The 19,314-nt window shown below is 40.3% G+C and overlaps 1 protein-coding gene and 1 long non-coding RNA gene across 3 annotated transcripts in view; one reads left to right on the top strand and one right to left on the bottom strand.

Moving 5' to 3' along the window:
- The first annotated feature begins 5,640 nt into the window (after positions 1-5,640).
- On the top strand, positions 5,641-9,096 carry LOC140224426 (uncharacterized). Its single transcript, XR_011899691.1, has 3 exons — positions 5,641-6,161; positions 6,625-6,767; positions 8,956-9,096. It is a non-coding gene; the product is annotated as an uncharacterized lncRNA (long non-coding RNA).
- Positions 8,956-19,314, bottom strand: part of LOC109033539 (uncharacterized) — a 41,136-nt gene continuing 30,777 nt past the window's right edge. For both annotated transcript variants that reach the window (XM_019046210.2, XM_072299334.1), the window contains exons 8-13: positions 17,433-17,667; positions 16,357-16,569; positions 14,020-14,281; positions 12,670-13,033; positions 11,387-11,765; positions 8,956-9,351 (exon numbers count right to left, since the gene is read on the bottom strand). In XM_019046210.2, coding sequence (XP_018901755.2) covers positions 8,964-9,351; positions 11,387-11,765; positions 12,670-13,033; positions 14,020-14,281; positions 16,357-16,569; positions 17,433-17,667 — 1,841 coding nt within the window. In that variant the 3' untranslated portion in view covers positions 8,956-8,963. The remainder of the gene's footprint in view (positions 9,352-11,386; positions 11,766-12,669; positions 13,034-14,019; positions 14,282-16,356; positions 16,570-17,432; positions 17,668-19,314) is intronic.

The raw sequence follows: 19,314 nt of genomic DNA, 5'->3' as shown, positions 1-19,314 counted from the left end.
CCCCAGGGACCCAAAGGTAACTAGATACATTCCACCAGTTTGAAGGGGACGAGGGTTTTGTTGTACAAACTTTTGCCACACCGAAAGTAATTTTGAGCCACCTCATACAATTTTAATCCTTTGTAACCTCTTGCTCAATCGAGAAAAAATTATTCCCAGGAGCAGTTTGGACATTTATTTAGTTTTTTTTTAGTAGTTTTTATCACGGACGAGGATGTCCCAAAGAGTGGGCGTCTTTTGAGAACCTGTGTTGGTGCAAATAAATTTTTATAAAAGCCAACAACTATCCTAACAAGAGATCTTAGAAGGCTGAAGTCGGCACGGTGACACTGGCTACAGTCAGTAAAGCAATTTCCAAGAAAACATGTTTTTAACTCTGCAAAATGCTACAATTATCTCGTTACTTTTCCCCTCCCCCCTTTCGACCCGTAATTTTTGATATCAGATCATCTGGAATGATTTAAGAAAACCTAATGGTTTTACCGGGGAGATCGGACAGTTGCCATCACGAAAGTAAGCCAAGGACCAAGTAAAAAATTATAATGAATGAAAAACCTCCATTTTGATTTCTAATGGGTACTTTCTTATGTACAAACTGGTGAAGGCAGGTAGAGACCTCCCACTGATTATTCAATCCTCTCGGCCGAATGTGTATAAAATTATTTTAAAATTTCAAGATGTTATCTATGATGTGTCTCGATTGCATCAATTATTACCTTCAAACCCAACGTTGTTTGAAAGGCAACGATCAACAATTACATTGAAGGACCTGTTCGAAACCTCCAGTTTTCACGTGGAGAATAGACAAATATAATGGCATTAATGCGCGATCTTGTGATAATATGTTTCAACACCTATTTCTTTTCCTCCGCTTTCTTTCTTTTTCCCCTATTCTCTCTTCCTCTGCTACACTACGCTCCTCTGACGTAAAATATTTTTTGTACCTCAATTTTTTCCTGAAGTACATTTAAGTACGAAAGTAGCCATTTTATATTTTACCTTCCACCCTCTCCCCTTTTCTACCACTCCCTTTGCGACAAATCTAAAATTAGTCGTGACGGTTAAGTGAAAACATTTTTTAAAGTGGATGTTATCGACGATTAAAATATTTTCTTATGTATATTGAACAGTGTTGCAGAATGGTCATGGGCTTCTTCGATTCTTCGGCACAAGATCAATGACACAATGAAACATATTTGCATTCGTCAGGGCGTACAATATACAGAAAATTAAACTAGAAATTAAAAACTTACTCATTGTAAAAGTATCGATACAATTTTTGCTCCTTTACCAAAATTGATTCGGGAAACAGAAGGTCTGAGAGGGAGCCAACTGCCCACTTAATTCCGTTTTTTAGATTGATTAGATTCTCTTTTTTTTAGGAGAAGGGACCCAAGTTATTGACAATTAAATTGAGAATAATGATATTTGCAGCAAATTGAACGTTCTTAGTCAAAATAACGGAACGTAGCTTCTACAATTTAGTTACATTCAATTTCCGATGAGAAAACAATTTTTATTAATTGAGAGAGAATTTCTACAAAAAGAATGCAGGCAATCGCAAGTAGTTAGCAATAATGGGTAGTTTCCAAGCCACAGATGAATGGTTAGAAAAGTATACAATTCAGAAATAAAGGAAAAAGAACAGACACACTCAGAGAAGCTTGCAGCGAAATCTGTAACCTCTCGGTCCTTGGTTGGGTTTGGATCGGACGGGCAACTAAACTAACTCTGTGACAATGCGTAGAGTATCATATAAAATGAAGGCGCTCCAATCTGAAATCGTTTCTTGGTAAACCTTCATTTTACTATTGTACATTGTTGTTGATTTTATTATTCTCTTTTATTTCCTCCTTTTTTTCTTAAAAAAATGTGGGCAAAAATATAATGTAGATAGAAGGTAGCTGACTTCGTCACCTTCCTGGCAAAGTATCACAAGCGCCATGCGACGTTTAAAAATTTCCGCCGCCATTTTATTTTTTTACTGAGAAATTGTTGGTTGAATCTGTTCGAAAATTTCACTAAATTTTATCGGCAGCACAAAGAAAATTCGGTGTAATTTTCGGACAGCTTTGTTGAACAATTTCTCTGTAAAAAAATATAATGGCGGCGGAAATTTTTAAACGTCGCATGGCGCTTGTGATACTTTGCCTGGAAGGTGACGACTTGTTGGGGTCTTTTTGTAACTCGGGAACAGTTCACCCTTCATCGTTAGGTTTTGTGAGGCAAAGCACGCTCTTAATGTTCGTCACAAAACTGTTATTAATTGAAAGCGTGATTTTCAAGTGAAATTATTTCAGCATTATTTGCCTAAGACTTATACGTGTAACCTTAAACTATAATATCGGTTCTCAGTTTTACTGGGAAATGGGAATGTAACCAACAAAATTTTCGCTTCCAGGACCTCATGTTAGGGTGGTCCAAACTGGGCAACTTCGGAAGATGAACCGCGACTCAACCTAAATTTGTTCCTTACCATCCAAATATGATACCTGCCAAATATTTTCGTTCTCCGATAATATTAACACGTGCCGACTTGAGGCTGAAAATCTCCCAAAAAATTACATTGATTTAAATGGGGCGAAAATGGGCCGATCCCGCGGTATTTCGTTTTTCGGCTGTAAAATGCGCCAAAATGCAAATAATTTGCTCTTAACTTACGATGATACCTAGAGGCCTATTGTGAATGAGAAAATCACACATTCGACCCATTGGGAGGGGGGAGGGGGTCACAGCGGAACCGATATCATAGGCGCTGGGGCGCCGCGTAAAGCATCATGCGCTAGTGTGATACGCTCCGGGCAACTTCGGGAAATGGACCGCGTCGCTCCCTAAATTAGTTCCATTTGATCCAAAAACGACGCCGGCCACGTCAAATTTTACTCTCTGATAATCGTCTAGTTCATCGACGAAAGATTTTTTACGTTCTGAAAAGACATCTCGGCACTTATTCGCATTTCCTGCAAGTACCTCCATTGTTCATAAAGATCCTCCACTTTTTTAACACAACGAGAATTGTAATGCACTGGAATTGTCGCTTTGTTCCAGAAAATGATAACTTCCTGGACCACCAGGTGTGCACTGTCGCGTAAACTTAACTGGACTTCTCGTAAATTGAAGAACAATACGCGTAAAACTTTTTTCTTTGACGGGAGTTTACTCCCTTCAATTACGGGGGAGTAATTGCCGCGTAGATACACGTTTCGCTCTTTTCGCAAAGTTGGCTTTGAAAGAGCCATAGTTTCATAAACATATCATGGAAGCATCGATGATCGATCGGCGGACAGACTCTGACTGCCAAATGCACTCCGCTCCCAGAAAACATGAGATTTTCTGCAAAACTCAGCAGTTTTACCAGCAAACCATTGTTGCAATGTGCTCATCAGCAGGTCACTTGATTTGCTTTTCAAACTCTAGAAATAACATCATTTAATTTGCAGTACAGCAGTGCGTATCAGGGAGCAGGGAGCCCGAAAATGCGAGCGCGTTCCTCTCTTATCAGTTTGGCGCATGGAGCCTCGCGCAGGGCCGCGGGGCCTAGGAATCGGCTCCGCTGTGACCCCCTCCCCACCTCCCAATGGGTCGAATGTGTGATTTTCTCAATCACAATAGGCCTCTAGGTATCTTCGAAAGTTAAGAGCAAGTTATTTGCATTTTGGCGCATTTTACAGCCGAAAAACGAAATACCGCGGATCGGCCTATTTTCGCCCCATTTAAATCAATTTAATTTTCTAAGAGATTTTCAGCCTCAAGTCGGCACGTATTAATATTGTCGGAGAACGAAAATATTTGGCAGGTATCATATTTGGATGGTAAGGAACAAATTTAGGTTGAGTCGCGGTTCATTGGGCCAAAAAAAAATTTCCCCATGTTAACTTGGACCACCCTAACCTCACCTCATGTCCACCTACCTTTCGTCCATTAAATAAATGTCCACCGCTATTTATGCCCACTAAACGTTAAGTCCAGTCTTTATTAAGTTCACATGTCCAATCATGAATAGTTCCAAAATTGTCCAAAGTGTGGACATGTTATGTTCACATTTTTTTCTTCTCATTTAAATGACAGGAACCACCTCAAAAATAAATGCATACCACTACTACCTTCATTTTTAAAAACATTTCATTCATGAATCAAGTCATGAAAGAGTTAGTTAGTTAGTTAGTTAGTATAATTTTAAGACATTCAGCATCTCACGGTATAGCAGATAAAAACATATGTTCATATGTCGGTACGGATATGATAAGATGAAAACCAATGCGGGGGCCTAGGAAACGCTCCAATGCCGAATTAAACATTTTTCAGTAACAGATGCAGTCAAAATTGAAAGTCCTCTTTAACTAGTTATTTCGTGCGCCTTCAATCTTGTAGGATATTGTGCAACGCCTCTGACGCGAAATAGTTGCTTAAAGCGTTGCGGCGCGGCAGGTAACCAGCGTGACACGCGCATAGGCGCCTACAAACCTAACGGGATACTTCACGCGTTGCGCAATGCGTGAAGTATCGCGTTAGGTTTGTAGGCGCCAGTGCGCGTTCTGCGCTGCTAACAAGCCGCTCCGCTCTGTGTCAGGCTTTACTATTTAAACTCGCGGAGTCAGCGTTTTTCAACTCATGATTTTGAAATGTTTGCACTCTCTGCATTGATTAATATATAATATGTTTTTTTGTAAATATAATAGTGGTTCCGTGTAAAATTTAATGATTTCCAAAGCATTCAAATTTATTCTTTTATGTTTTGGGCTTTTACTGTGCTGCAGCGTGTTGTAAGCGCAACCAAACGCTCAAAATTGGACGCATTTGACTCAAGGAGGTCGATGTACAAATAAGTTAAAAACAAAAAATTGCGTGTTTCTTAGTTTTTTTCCTCTTTTATTAATTTTTGTATAGTTTCTTTCATCACAACTACGGCTCATTGAGATTCATATCGATGCCATTGCTTGGAAAAGGTTTTACAAGTATTTACCACGTTTTAAAAATGTAAATGTTTTTAAAATGAAGTAATCAATTTCATGAACAAAAAAAGAATGTGCATTGAAGGCATATTTTATATCGGAAATTTCAAGGATAGAAATGAAACCAAGTATTTACCAAAGAAAATTTGAAAAGATGAATCAAAAGAAGAAATTAACATTTCATTTAAAATATGAGTTACGATAACAACACCTCATTTTCTCTTAATTTTCTCATTTCGATATTGTCAATATAATTTTACACACGGACTAAAATATGACACTTGCATTTGATTTTAGTGGACTTTACATTTGTGGACTTACCTTAGTGGACGTTTAAGTAATGAACTTAACAATAGTGTGGGCTTTAGAACTGTGGACGTAAAAATTGTGGACGTAAAGTCTGTGGACTTAAAAAAAGTGGACATAAAGTCCGTGTACCAAATTTTCTACATATCCTGTTGTAAAAAAGAATCACCCGGTTTTTGAAATACGTATTCAAGTGGAATATTTGGAAGCTCTTTTATCATTGAACTACCTAATGTAGGGCAAAACGACGCGGCTTTGGGAGGTATTAATGATGGAAGATTCTTCAAAAATCTTAAAAAATGGTTGATTTATTAGGGGATATTTTGAATAATGAACTGCCTAATCACGTATTTCACTAATGATGTATACTTTTTTATTTTATTTTTTTATACTCATTTTAATGGGACATGTCGCATTTAAACTCATTAAAATTCATCAATTCAATTTAAATAGTTTATTCTTAATTTGAAATTTCAATCGTACTTCCTGGTAGTAGGTATGGGCTTAGTTTGGTGTATCAATATCGAATCGGGGATTTTCAATTTCAGGAAACCAACGATATTTTTTCTCATCGAAAATGTTCATTTTACTAGAACCTTTACAACATCACTTTTTGCTATTAGTTGGTATGAGCGATAATTTAATGGATTTCTCTTGACGTCAATACTATGAAAAACCCTTCAGAGTTTAATGCAAAAAATTGCATTCGTATATGCGCAGAGGAGACTTTCTCAGAATCTGTCATGAAACTTGATTGCTCTTCAAAAAGTGTGATTCTGAGCAAATAAAAGTCTGATAGCCACGATACATAAGCTTTTAGTAGTTTAAAATGGGTCGAATGAAATCTTCAACGCCACATTTTTTTTTCTATTCCTTGACTTTTATTTTCTCACTTCTCATCGGGTAAGTTTCTGCATGAATACAACTCTGTTAAGAAAATATTGAATCATATACATATAAAATTGGATGAGTGCTTTCATTTAAAAACCCCTTTTTCGTCTTCAAGACATCTCTAAAATAGAAGAATATGGAATTTTTAACTTCTGTATAGTTTTAAATCCTCTGAGACAAAAAAGTTAAAATGATGGATGGTATATGCCCATTTAGACATGAATATGTCGCATATGTTCTCTTGAAATTTAGAATCTCGCGCACACTTAAAAAGAAAAGAAATTTTATGACAATTATTTATTGAAGCGAAACAATTAAAAATGTACAACAAGTACTAAATACTAACACCTATACAAGAGCACAATCCTACGAAATTTGAAAACTTAAATAATTCAAATGTCTAACAAAACTTACAAAATAATACACAGGAAGACAAATTTTACATGTAACACTTTGTAATAATTTTTGTTCTCAGGATAATGACTGTCTAAGGGGAACAAACTAAGTTGTCACGTGGACAGAACTAGGCAGAAAACATCCGTTTACAAACCGAGTTTTGACTTACAACGTAAATGCCATTATTTATGGTGTGCATCTGCATACAACGCATGCATACATGTACGTGCTTCTGAATACGCCTATCTATGCGATTTGATTCAAAACTCTTCAAATAAATAGATTAATTCCTTCTGCAGAGTTACGTCGATTTAGATTGTGTAAAGTATAACATGAAGGTTTTATAGTGTAATTGGCGTGCACTGAATTTAATTGTTTTACAACTTAACTTAACTAAGCTGAGTCGTCATGTTCAGCTTGGACAAAGGCTGTAATTGCATGCCTTAAAATTCACTTTAAAAAGTGTGTAATGGCAAAAACTTTCCGCCGAATGCATTTTTAAACACCAACAAACGGGGAGCTTCTGGAAAATTATGACATATACCTAGCCTTAATGGTTAAGGCTACTGGAATGACTTTCTTTCAGGTTCTTAAAAGTAAGAAAAAGTAAAAATTGCTAACGTATTATGAAAAAAGGAAGGTCAATGTTTGCCTTCTGTTTTTACTTGAAAGCTGCAATTATTTTACTCAGCCCTCATAACAATGCAATTGAACAATTGGACTACATTTTGCAATTTGGAACTATAAATTCTAGCCCGGTTTAAAAACAACGTATGTGCCATTAGTTTCCCTATGCACATAAGTGTTTTTCCAGAAGAGCCAGAATTTATAGTTCCAAATTGCAAAACGCAGTCCAATTCGCTGTCACGCCCTCCGTAGCTGCTGCATTGGAACTGCGTGTTCCTTTTCTCATCCATTGTAGCCCACAGAATTAGTGTATAAACGGAAATGCCACGATCATCGAGGAGGAAATGAAAATTTTACATCATGTGTCATGCGACATTTTTAAAATGCATAGTCTTTTATTCATATCGCACCAACATTTTCGCATAACGTGAATTTTAAAACGCCTCTCAATAAAACAATGAATCTTATTTTACTAAATATTTCATGAAATTTTGGTAACTTCAAAAAAATTGAGAGTTGAATATAATTGCTTATAGTTTCTTAAAGTATTGTGATTCGTTGTTGCTTTGAAGTTTGTATAAAACTTATCAAAAAAACATATCGTCATAAAGAACTGTTCATACAGATGTAAGAGAATGAGAAAAATTAAAGAAATCATAATTGAAAGAGAACAAAGTAAAAATAAAAAAAATAATCGATAATATGGAACTTTAAAACACAAAACCATTCATAAAATACTCTCAAGGAATACCAAACATTTTTGAGCAATTTTACTAATTCATAACTGTTCATTAGGTGAATGAGCTACTACATTCCTCTTCATTGTGCCCAGAAAGAATAGATGTTGGCAGAATAAGGCTATAAAAAAGCTAACGAAATTTATTGATGTCCTACTTTTACTGGCATGACATGAGCTGCTCAGTCTTAAAATGTATCGGCAGTAGTAACTTTATCACTGAATTCGCACATGCTATGTTAATTTTTAAAGACTAGTTTTCCAAAAATATAAAAAATTCTATAACTCCTAGGCAAAGAAATTCATATTTTCATACCTATCCAAGCTCAGTAAAACGTAAAATATTTTTAATTGGATAATTAAGTAATAAATTGATATTTTATATACAAAATTGACATTTTTCCAAAGGATTTTATCCGCAACAAAATATTGATACTTATTTTATGGCAATTTATAATTGTTATCAAGTTTTTACTCGTCCTCTTTTGTGTCCAAATTTTATTAAATTTTCGTTTTTTTAAAATCAATTTTTGTGTGAAAACTCTGTTACGAATATTGATAAAAACACTAAAAAAACCTAATCTAACCACCCCCTTCCATCAATAGGATCCCTCCCAGAGACAAGAGACCCACCACTGGTGTCTTGGCGATGGTGGAAGCTTTTACTTTCGGGACTTCAGTATTCTACTGTTGACTTATTTACATGGTTGATGTTTAACAACGCGTTGGCAGTTTCGTTTTGCAAACAAACCGAATGTTGAGGAACTTGTCTGGCTTATGACGTCACCCGAAACTTATCAACCACCATGTAGGTAGGTCAACAGCCGAAATAAGAGTGATGACAGTTGCTCCTGTATAATAGTCCATAAGGGATTGTTGAATCCCCGAAAGTAAAAGCTTCCACCTGTCACCGTGGGGCCATTGGTGGGTCTCTTGTCCCTGATCCCTCCTTATTCTTTATGCCTTCTTTGTTCATCCCTTCTTCTACCAATTTCAACAATCAGTCCTCTGTATCCTGCTAATCCTTCTAAATTTATTCTCGGATAGGAGGAAGTCTAATAGGCAAGTTCCTTTCGTCGTCTCTTGGAGCAGCAGCAGCAAGAGCAGCAACAACAGAAGTACCTCTGGATGACGCAGAGGAGGGCGAGGGTGAGGAGGAGGCCGGAGCCGGCGCGGACCCCGAGTTTGTAGTAATCGAGCTGGGTGGAGGTCTTGGTGGCGCAGAGCTGCGGGTCCTCGTCGGCCGACCACGTGGCGTTGGTGCCACTCCCCGGTGGCGCCGGCGGGCAGTTGACTGCCCCGTCGCAGACGAGCCGCTTGGGGATGCAGAAGTAGGAGGTGTACGGGCACTCGAAGGCGCAGCCCTCCACGGTGCCCTCCGCCGCCGGCGAGTCGTCGATCAACCGAGAGGTCATCACCGAACCATCCGGGTTCCGGGGCAGCCTGCAACAAGAATCCATTCATAAAGTTTCCACACACGATTCAGTTCTTGTCTTTTAATCCTAACTTAATTGTATCAGTGAGAACGAAAACACACCAACTCGGAAAAATGAAAGTAATGAGGACGCACACAAAACTGCATAGTAGGTGAAGAAGTAAGTCAAAGAAGAAAATGTTTGATGCCGGAAGACAAATTCTTAAGGACACTTTAAAGGTCCAAGTTGGAACAGTTTCGCTGACTTCAATGACCTTTATGAAAATTGACTGTTCTTCATGAAAATTGAGGATTTAAGAGTTACCGAGTTAGTGTGTTTTCGTTCTCACCGATTCAATTAAGTTGCATGCTAACTCTTGGATTACATCTTGCAATAAGGAGCCACTGTCTTTGGGTCTCCCATAAAACCACATATCTGTATAGGAAACCCACGGGCATGTATGTTGTTTTTAAAATGGGCCAGAAATAGTGGTTCCTAATTGGATAATGTAATCCACTTGGTTTATCTTTTACAACATAAAATAAATAGGCAAAAACTTGAGCCTTGCATTGATAAGTAATCTTTGTAAGCATTCTTTTCAATTAGTACAGGATTATCTAAGTTCCTCTTAGTGGTATCACTTAATCTCAAAATTTTCGTCTCTTAAATGGACCGCGTTTAACATAAAGGAACCAAGCCACATCAGCTATTGCCAATTTTAACTGGGCAATTTATTTTTTTACGAGAAAACGTTTGTGAGGATCCCTTTGAAAATGTTAAGGAATTTGCTTCGTACTATGGAGAAAATTCACTAAAATATGTACGAAAATCCGTACAACTGTTTTCATATAAGACATTAAATTAGCAAATTAAATTTGGCAATAGTAGATGTAGCTTGGCTCCTTTCTGTTTAACGCGGTCCAAATATCGTATGACATGTTCATCACAAGAGTTTGACTCAGCCAATTAGAGAGCCGACGAGCAGCTGCTCCCTCCCCCATGATTTTTCGATATTAGCCATGGACGTGGCTAGGTCATATTGCAAAAATTGCCGAATTAAGTCAGCTTGCTAGAGTTAATTTTTGTGTGAATGTGATACCAAGAATATCTTCTTGGAAATTTTGCCACATTTGTGATAAAAAATGCCCACCATGTCTCCCTGGAAGTTAGCCAAGTTTGATGCTTTCTAGACGATAGAATGTAACTGCATTCTACCTTAAAAAATTTCCACTCGTAAATTATATTTTCACTGGAAAACGTACAGAATTGCAAAATCATTTAAATCCTAAGATCCTAGCATTGCAAGCTCGCGGTGTGTACTGTTCGTAAATGATGCACACTAGGGTAGGTTCGACATAATTGACACCAAGTAAATACGAATTTTCAACGACTTGAGCGATGAGCGCGCACTTGAGATATACGCGCAATGCATGAAGTATCCTGCAGAGTTGTAAGGCGCTATATGTGCGGTGCGCGCAATGCATGAAGTATCCCCCGTGCTTGTAAGGCGCTACGATGCGTTTTGTGCCGTGCGCGCCAGCCCAGCGCCGGCCGCACTGTGATTGACGAGATTTTTCAAATCAAACATATGCCGTCAGCAATTTTCAACATGAATTCGAAGTTTTTGTACAGTTTGTTCGATTTATTGCCATTTCCAACGATAAAACATCACGTGAAACCCGACCCATTTTCTTCTCTTCATTTACAGTTTTTTTCTAAATGATTATAAATAGAAGCATGCAAGTGAAACAACTTGATTTTGTGAGCTCCCTTGTTGCTCAGCGATGTAATGGCGTGATCATTCCGACTACATTTTGCTATGCGGAACTACAATTTCTGGCTCCCTCATAAATGCACATATCTATATCGGGACACCAATGGCATGTATGTCGTTTCTAAAATGGGCCAGAAATAGTGGCTCCTCATTGCAAAATGTAATTTAATTTCTCAAAGAAAAAATAAAGTATGATAGTTTGTCTGCAACATCACAAACGGAGATAAGTGGTTTCGAACTTTGACCATCTTTATACCCGTTTACATTTTATCCCGTCAAGTTGGCTCACCTGAATGATTCCGTCCAGTAGATCTTGATAGCCGTGTGTGCGGGGGTGGTGGGTCCGACGAATTGGATCTGGACGGTCTGCGGTGGGATGTGGCCGACGGTGGCCTCGGCCGAGGGGGTGAGGTGGGCCTCCCCGAAGGCGGGCATCTCCTGGAGGGCGCTCACGTTGTGGCCGCAGACGGAGATGAACGGCCGGTCCGGGTTCGAGGGCAGGTAGACGGCGAGGTGCCCGTCTCGGCAGTCTTTGGTGATGAAGGAGATCTTTTCGGCGTGGAGCCACACGTCTCGCCCGGGCGTCACCCGGAGCTCCCAGATGCAGTGCACCGCCCGCGGCAGCCGCGTGTAGCCCAGCGCCTCGAAGTTCGGGTAGTTAATTTCCCCTGAAACAGAAATCGTGAATCAATAAACCACCTCTCACCCAAACCCACATGAACTACAAATTGTGTATTGATACTCAATGGGTCACTAAACCATGAACAAATTTTCATTTGCTAATACATTTTTATGAAGTGAAATGACTCGTAGGACACGATGCGCCCAGTAAATACGCAAAAAGTAACTCAGAAACCGAGAAAAGAGGGGTTGCGATTTGGGCCGAAATCGGCCCTTTCATGGAATTGAGAAATTTTAGGATATTTTGCAGTTGACGGTGCATAATTGACAGAAATAATCAAGTTTTGCCGATACTCACGGTTTGTGGTGATGTTTCGCGTTTTTCGTGGTTCTACCTAAGATTTCGACGTGGGCATGCACAAAGGCGACGGGTGATCATATTCAAGTATGATACGTGCCTAAGTGTCCTTGACACCGTATTCGAAGCTCATCATCCGTCGCCTTTGTGCCCATGTCAAAATCTTAGGTAGAACCACGAAAAACGCGAAATTTCAGCTATTTTCGGCTCCGGAGCCATGTTTAGGCCCCTGTTTCGCAGCCAAAGAACGTGAGTATCGGCAAAACTCGATTATTTCTGTCAAATATGCATTGTCAACTGCCAAATATCCAAAAATTTCTCAATTCCGTGGAGGGGCCAATTTTAGCCCAAATCGCAACCCCTCTTTTGAAGTTCGAAAAGCGCAACTTTTCCGTAAATTTAAAACGCCTCGGTTTCTTTAAGTCACTTTAAATGTCTAAGTTGGAACAGATGCGCTAACTTCAATGAACTTCACGGAAACTGACTCTCTTTAATGAAAATTGAGCATTTTCGAGGTACCGAGTTGGTTCTCACTGATTCAGTTGGGGTTGTGATACTTTTTTTTCAGTGTAATAGTGTATATGGGAACCTACCAGCTTCGGCCATGGGTAAAAGCGTAGGCCCGCACAGTGGTCCATGAACGAACTCATAGCTGGCCTCGAAGAGGGGTGCGTCGTACTTGAAGTAGCTGGAGGCAGCGTGGGAGGCCTCGACAGCCATCTCAAGGTACAGTTGCTCGGTCGTGGAGATCAACGTCATGATGGGTCGAGAAGGCGGATGGCCGGGCCCGGTCTTGAGACGGATCGTGTTGGGGGTTCGGCAGATGCACTTGCCGCCCCCGAGGCCGGTCCGCGGGGTCGCCGAGGAGTTGCGCATCGAGGCCGGCTCCCAGATCACCAGTTTGTCCAGCTTGTCCTCCCAGCAGCTCATGCACGGCGCGTTGTTGAACGGGTGCTCCTGGGAAATCAAACGCAAAATTCATCAAAAATCGTCCAAAATCGATTTTCTACCGCTTAAAGCCCTGGATAGACTATCAAATTCCCGAACCAATTCCGATCAATGTGGCATCAAAGTGTCGGGAGTCATCAGTCTTAAACTCATTGATTTGCTTCATTTTAAAATGAAAACTTGGCAGAGATGTTTCCTGTGGCAGGAAATGATGAATGGTGACACTCCATTCTGATCTTACTTTGAACAAATAAGTGCGGCCCGTTAAAATTTGATGGTAGATGGTGACCATCAGTCATCAGCATGTCTACTTTGATCGGAATTGGTTCGGAATTAGATCGTCAATCCAGGGCTTTCGATCTTAATATAAGGTCAAATTCCGAACCAATTCCCACCCAAATGGAAGGTGGTGCGTAGGAAGTCATAGTCCTAAAATCGTTACTTCGCATTATTTTCAAATGAATACTCGGCGGAAATGTTCCATGTGACGGCAAGAAATGGACCGCGTTAAACAGAAAAGAACCAAGCCACATCATCTGTTGCCGAATTCAATTAGTTGTATTTTTACGGATATGCTATCCGTATGCTATCCGTATGTTTGTATTTTAACGTTTTTGCGGATTTTTTAGCAAATTTGAGTGACTCTTCCTACATATTACGAGGCAAAATGTTTAAAAGAATCAGCACAAACGTTCCCTTGTAAAAAATTAAATTAATATCTGATTCGTTACAGTGGGGATACACATTTGTACGCTAATATGCGTTCCACTCCAACTGACCGACTGCACTGCGTTTGGCGCAAGGCGAGAAGTATTCATGCAGTCTTGTAGGCGCTAACGCCGACCGCACTGTTTGACGCAAAGCGCGAAGTATTTCTACAGTCTTGCAGGCTCTGATATACGTTTAACGCCGGCCTCTTTGTGTTTGGCGCGATTATTCGATGTATGCATGTATGTAATCGAACATTCATATTAATAACCCAATTGATTTTTCACCTTAAAACCGATGGAATTGACGGTAAGGAGGATGCGGGCGTAAAGTCTCCGGTCGGTGAGAAACTTGTATCGGCACTTGATGGCCTCGGCTACGGTGGCGTCCGGGGCCTGCTTGTAGACGAGCGTGTTGAGCGGCGAGCGGAGGCTCCCCTTGCTCGTCTTCCAACTGACGAACTCCTCGTCACAGACGCTGCTCCCCGTCGGCACCCCGAACCGCGTGTTGTTGAAGAAGTCGTAGTGCGCCCAGTAGTACAGAGAGGAGCTGAAAATGCCGAATGATGTAATAATAAATCTTTCAGATTCTGGAAATCACTCTCTGCGGGGGAAAGAGATTTGTAGGTATTGGGTATCAAGGGTTAAATTATAGATGAATGAAAAAACGATGAATCTAGGTGTTCGAAACTCACATTTAAGTTTTAGGAGCCATGTGGCGCATCAAGCCCGATTTTTAGGCGCCATTGAAGATTTTTTAGGGGCCAAATTGACATTTTGCCTATATATTGTGGTGCGTTTAGTGAAAAGTTAGACGCAAGATGTTTTCGTATACGTGTAACTGAACTAGTAGGTAGCTGTAACTTGGGGAAGACAAAAGCACTAAGGATGAAATCGTGGAAGAATAGGAAAAGCTTTCACTTGTAGTGCTGAAAATTTCGAATAATCACCTAATATGATGATTCAGATTTTTAGGTAGGCAATTTTTAGGGGCCATGTTGCGCGTTTGGCGCAGAGCCTTCAATTTTTAGGCGGTATGGCCGATTTTTTAGGCGCATTTGGCGCGTTAGCGCCTATGAGTTTCGAACACTGGGTAGAATCAATTTCAACACTTTTGGGCTGCAACAGAAGAACTACCATCTTTATTTCAAACCTATAAGCAGCCAGAGACAGATAGGAGATCATCGATCCGTCTGGCTCTGAGAGCAATTATTTGACCCATACTCTGAGACAAAGATGGAAAATTTTATGAAATTCGTTCGCGTGAAATTTCACAAAGGTTTTTGAAAGTTTTGGGGATGCATTCAGGAGGCCAAAAAACGCCTAGAAACAGTGATTCTAGATTTTGAAATTTTTCACCCTAAGCCTAAAACATTCATACGGTGTAAATGTTTTCGTTTGGTTTAGAGATTAAATTAGGGGTTTTCTCTCTAAATCCCCCTTTGTGCCCCCGGCTTCGTTATAGCACCGCAGTAGGGTAACATAATACTGCCGCATCAACAGGAAGACCATTTGAAACACTTCCAGATCTCCAAAGGTTCAATTAATAATTCCGAAAAAAATTAATACATTTGAAATTTTGTGAAAGGGTATCCCAGGATAAGGGCACCAAAATGCCCCTCCTCACGGATTTTGAATTTCATGGTCTAAACCCCTTCAGGAGGTCCTAAAAACATGGTTTTGGAGGAACGATGGAGGAACGGGGATTGAAGCCGAGCCTTGTAGGCAGACTGAAATGGAGTGAAGCAGTGAGGTTTTTGAAAAGTTTGATCTGACGGATCCGAGTCCCGATTTTCTGGGGTAATTCGAGGGAAGGGGGATGTACTAAAAACCTGGCTTAATTTATGAAGCAAAGTTCGATTCTGCCTGACACCCACTTAGCAAGAGAAGAGGGTAAAATAATCGAAGAAAAGCCTGAAGTCACTCTAGGTGACCTCTCAGAGCAGGGATAGCAAGTTAAATTTCAGAAGGCTCGGATTTTATCCGAGCCTTCTGAAATTTAACTTGCTATCCCTGCTCTGAGAGGTCACCTAGAGTGACTTCAGGCTTTTCTTCGATTATTTTACCCTCTTCTCTTGCTAAGTGGGTGTCAGGCAGAATCGAACTTTGCTTCATAAATTAAGCCAGGTTTTTAGTACCATCCCCCTTCCCTCGAATTACCCCAGAAAATCGGGACTCGGATCCGTCAGATCAAACTTTTCCAAAAATGGGCGCCTCACTGCTTCACTCCCATTTCAGTCTGCCCTACAAGGCTCGGCTTCAATCCCCGTTCCTCCATCGTCCAGTAAAAGCCACACCGAAAAGAAGTGAAGTTAATTCAACATCCTCAATGTAAACAATGTGTGCAAGAACTTATAAAATGCTGAATTACCCGTCACATCAGTTAGTTTTACATCTTGGCATTGCTAAAGTAACTGCTCTAGTGGGTAACTCAGCATTTTTTAAGTTCTCGCACACTTTTTTTTACATCCAGAATGTTAAATTAACTTTACTTTTTTGCGGCGACGTCCCTGAAAAGCCCCCTGCCCCTCCCCCTGGATACTGGACGTCATTCGCGGACGACCGCTGACTTCTCGTTGCCTAGATTTACAAGGACGATTCGCAAAAATTGAAAATGATACCTACCCAGAATAACTCCCGGTCTTGCTTTCAAATCGGACGAAGATGGCCGGGCCGGTTGAGACGAAGTCGTGCTTTTCCATCGGCTTGGAGAACGTGTCGCAGAAGGTCTTGATGATGCGGGCGTCATCGGCCCAGCTCGCGTCGTACAGCGTCAGGGACTCTCCGCAGTCGCCGTCGAAAGGCACGATCGGGGACTCGATCGTATTTATCCTGAAACTGATCAAGCAGCAAAGAATTTAGTAACAATTTCAAAAAAAAAAACATTCAGTAAATTGTGATGTCTAGGACGTGGAACAAGTAGGATTTATCGGAAACCGAAGTCTCTAAAAAAATCACTTGCCCTTATTGGTCCCCAATCGAGATTTTTCACTTTCATGGTTTCTACAATTTAATCCATTATTAATCTCTCCATGATGATACAATAATTCCCCACAGTTACAAACTCCCGTGTTTACGTGTACTTTGGGTTACTTTGAGTTACTTTTTTAACGGTTGGATCAACCAAAATGACTTGCTTTTATTGTATTTGACGGTGTATTTCATTTGTACCTTTCAACGTCACAAATTTAAACCTCTCTTCCCTTACCATATACCTCTAATTTGTTCACTCTTTCCTTACCCTCCCTGTCTTCCATATTAAGTAAATAAACTAAAACAGCCATAAACTTCATTAATCAAGGTGGTAAAATAGTGCTGAGTCCACACTATTTTTGCGGGAAACAAGACCATAAAGTTCAAAAATTTTACCTCTCGGCGCAGCCTCAGTTTATTATTTCGATGCATCTATCTAAGCTGAACTGTGAACACTCTCTTTTGTCAGGCTTAGACTGGAACTCATTAGAGCTCAAAATGTTTGACTGGAATTGAAGTTTTTGAACTTCTTGGCCTTGGGCTCCCCGCAAAATAATGTGGACCCAGCACTATTTCACCACATTGTTACATTTAGTTCGGGTCACGTTTCCTCTTGGTGTTTTTCCTTGCTTAATTTTTTGATCAATAATAGTAGACGTTCTCATCGCATGTCCAATCCAACCAAATCCTATTTCGTAGGTATCTATCGGGTTCTTGTTTGGCGTTACCTGGGGAAGTAAATTCTGACGATTTGTTCTGGTCTGCCTTTGAGGAGGTAGGTGCAGGTGGTGTGCGGTGGGTACCAGTGAGCGATGGAAAGGAAAATCCCTTCGGAGTCACCGGACTTGAGCAAGTCCTCGTTACTCAGGATCCAATTGCAGGTCCCATTCTTCGTTCCGGCTGTCTCGATGTGTCCAGGCCAGTTCCCTACGTTGAAGTGGAATCCTGTGCTCAGTAATGGACCTGTAAATCGCCAAAACACTACACATTGAAAAGAAATCATCATAAAGTTAACACTTCGAAAAGAACAAATCTGGTCGCCCGTTCACGTAAAAATAAGAGGGGTAGGGGTTGTTGGATGATATGGGCATGTACAATTAAGTGTGGTAGTACCTCAATAAATTAGAAGACTAACTCAAATGTTGCGATACTACCCCAATTACTTGGAAATGCCCCTATCCTCCAACAAATTGGGGCGGTACCACAATTTTAAGGGATAACCCCGAAACACTTTTTTTCCGCGTTGTAAAAAAGGATTTGGGTTGCAAATTTTTAAAATATATTTGTGATCGGATTTGTGAAAAAGGACCCTATCTCTCGGGAGAGGATTTTCCTTAACTTTTTGCAAACTCTTAAACCACGTTTTCTACGATTCCTAGATCAAAAACAAAATAAAAATTGGACGTATCTCTGTCAAACGGAACTAAGCGTCAAATTGAGTTCCTTTTGAAGATTTTAGAATCCCGGATAGCGCGTTCTGTCAAACGGACCTAAGCGCCATGGAAAAGCATTGCGAGTATGGGAGGAGCGAGCATCGCGATCCGCAACATCCACCAATCCAAGCCCCCCTCTCCTTTCCTCCTCCCATGGCGCATAGGTCCGTTTGATAGAAATATGTCCAATTCGTCCTCTTCATTGCCTCATTCGTTGTCATCTTCTTCTGTCCAATTTTTATTTAATGTCAATGGCTTTAAAAAAAGTTGAAACACTGAGTGCAGAATAGGCTCTTCTCTGTCGCGGTGTCTCAGAATCATCGCTGATATTATTTCCATTCATCACGAGGAAAACAAATGCAAAGTTATCGCTGAAACTTTCACTGAATATTCTTTACGGTCCCTCAATGCTCTCGATGAATTCCAGATAAATCATTTAACTAAATACCCCCCCCCCTCCGTCCACCATAGATCACTCTCAATGAAACCAAGAACACCGCGACCGAGAAGTACCCTCTCTTTACTCAATGCCACAGCTGTGCTTAAAATCGAACTCAAAGTCTTACATGAATCCAAATCAGTGCGCGAAACTCACCTTGGAGTTTCAGGAGCCATGTGGCGCAGCTAGTTCGATTTTCAGGGGCCATTGAAGATTTTTCAGGGCCAAGTTGACTTTTTGCCTATGTATCACGGAGCATCTAGTAATAAGTTAGACGCAAGATGTTTTAGTTAGGTACAGAGCTAGTAGCGGTCACTTGGGGGAAAGAGCTTGATGCAAAAACGGCTTTTTTCGCCCCCCCTCTGGAAGTTCTTCAGACTTTGTCTATTGAATACTCATACTTGAGCGCTTCTTTTCCCAAATTTTCAGACCCCCAAAAAATTTTGGGGGGGAGCTAGGGGGGTGGAAGTTAAAACCTGTGAACCTCGATATCTCTTGAACGAAGAAAGATATCGAGGTCCGGTTTGGACGAAAAATCGTCTAAAATTGCATACTTTAAGATTCTAGAGGTCAAAATCCCGATATCACATTTTTAAGTCCACATATGTGCTTTTTTCCAGTTTTTAGGCCTAGAAAATTTCTTTTAAACGAAAAATTTACAAAGATCTCAATTTTTTATTTGAACAAAAACCAGTTTTTTAAATTGTTCGTCTTTTTCCGCATCCAACGAGTGGTCGT

This window comes from Bemisia tabaci, chromosome 4 (assembly GCF_918797505.1).
Source record: "Bemisia tabaci chromosome 4, PGI_BMITA_v3".
In the NCBI taxonomy this organism is placed as follows: Eukaryota; Metazoa; Arthropoda; class Insecta; order Hemiptera; family Aleyrodidae; genus Bemisia; species Bemisia tabaci.
Note: the sequence above shows the minus strand (reverse complement) of the source record. Positions and strands in the feature narration are given on the sequence as shown.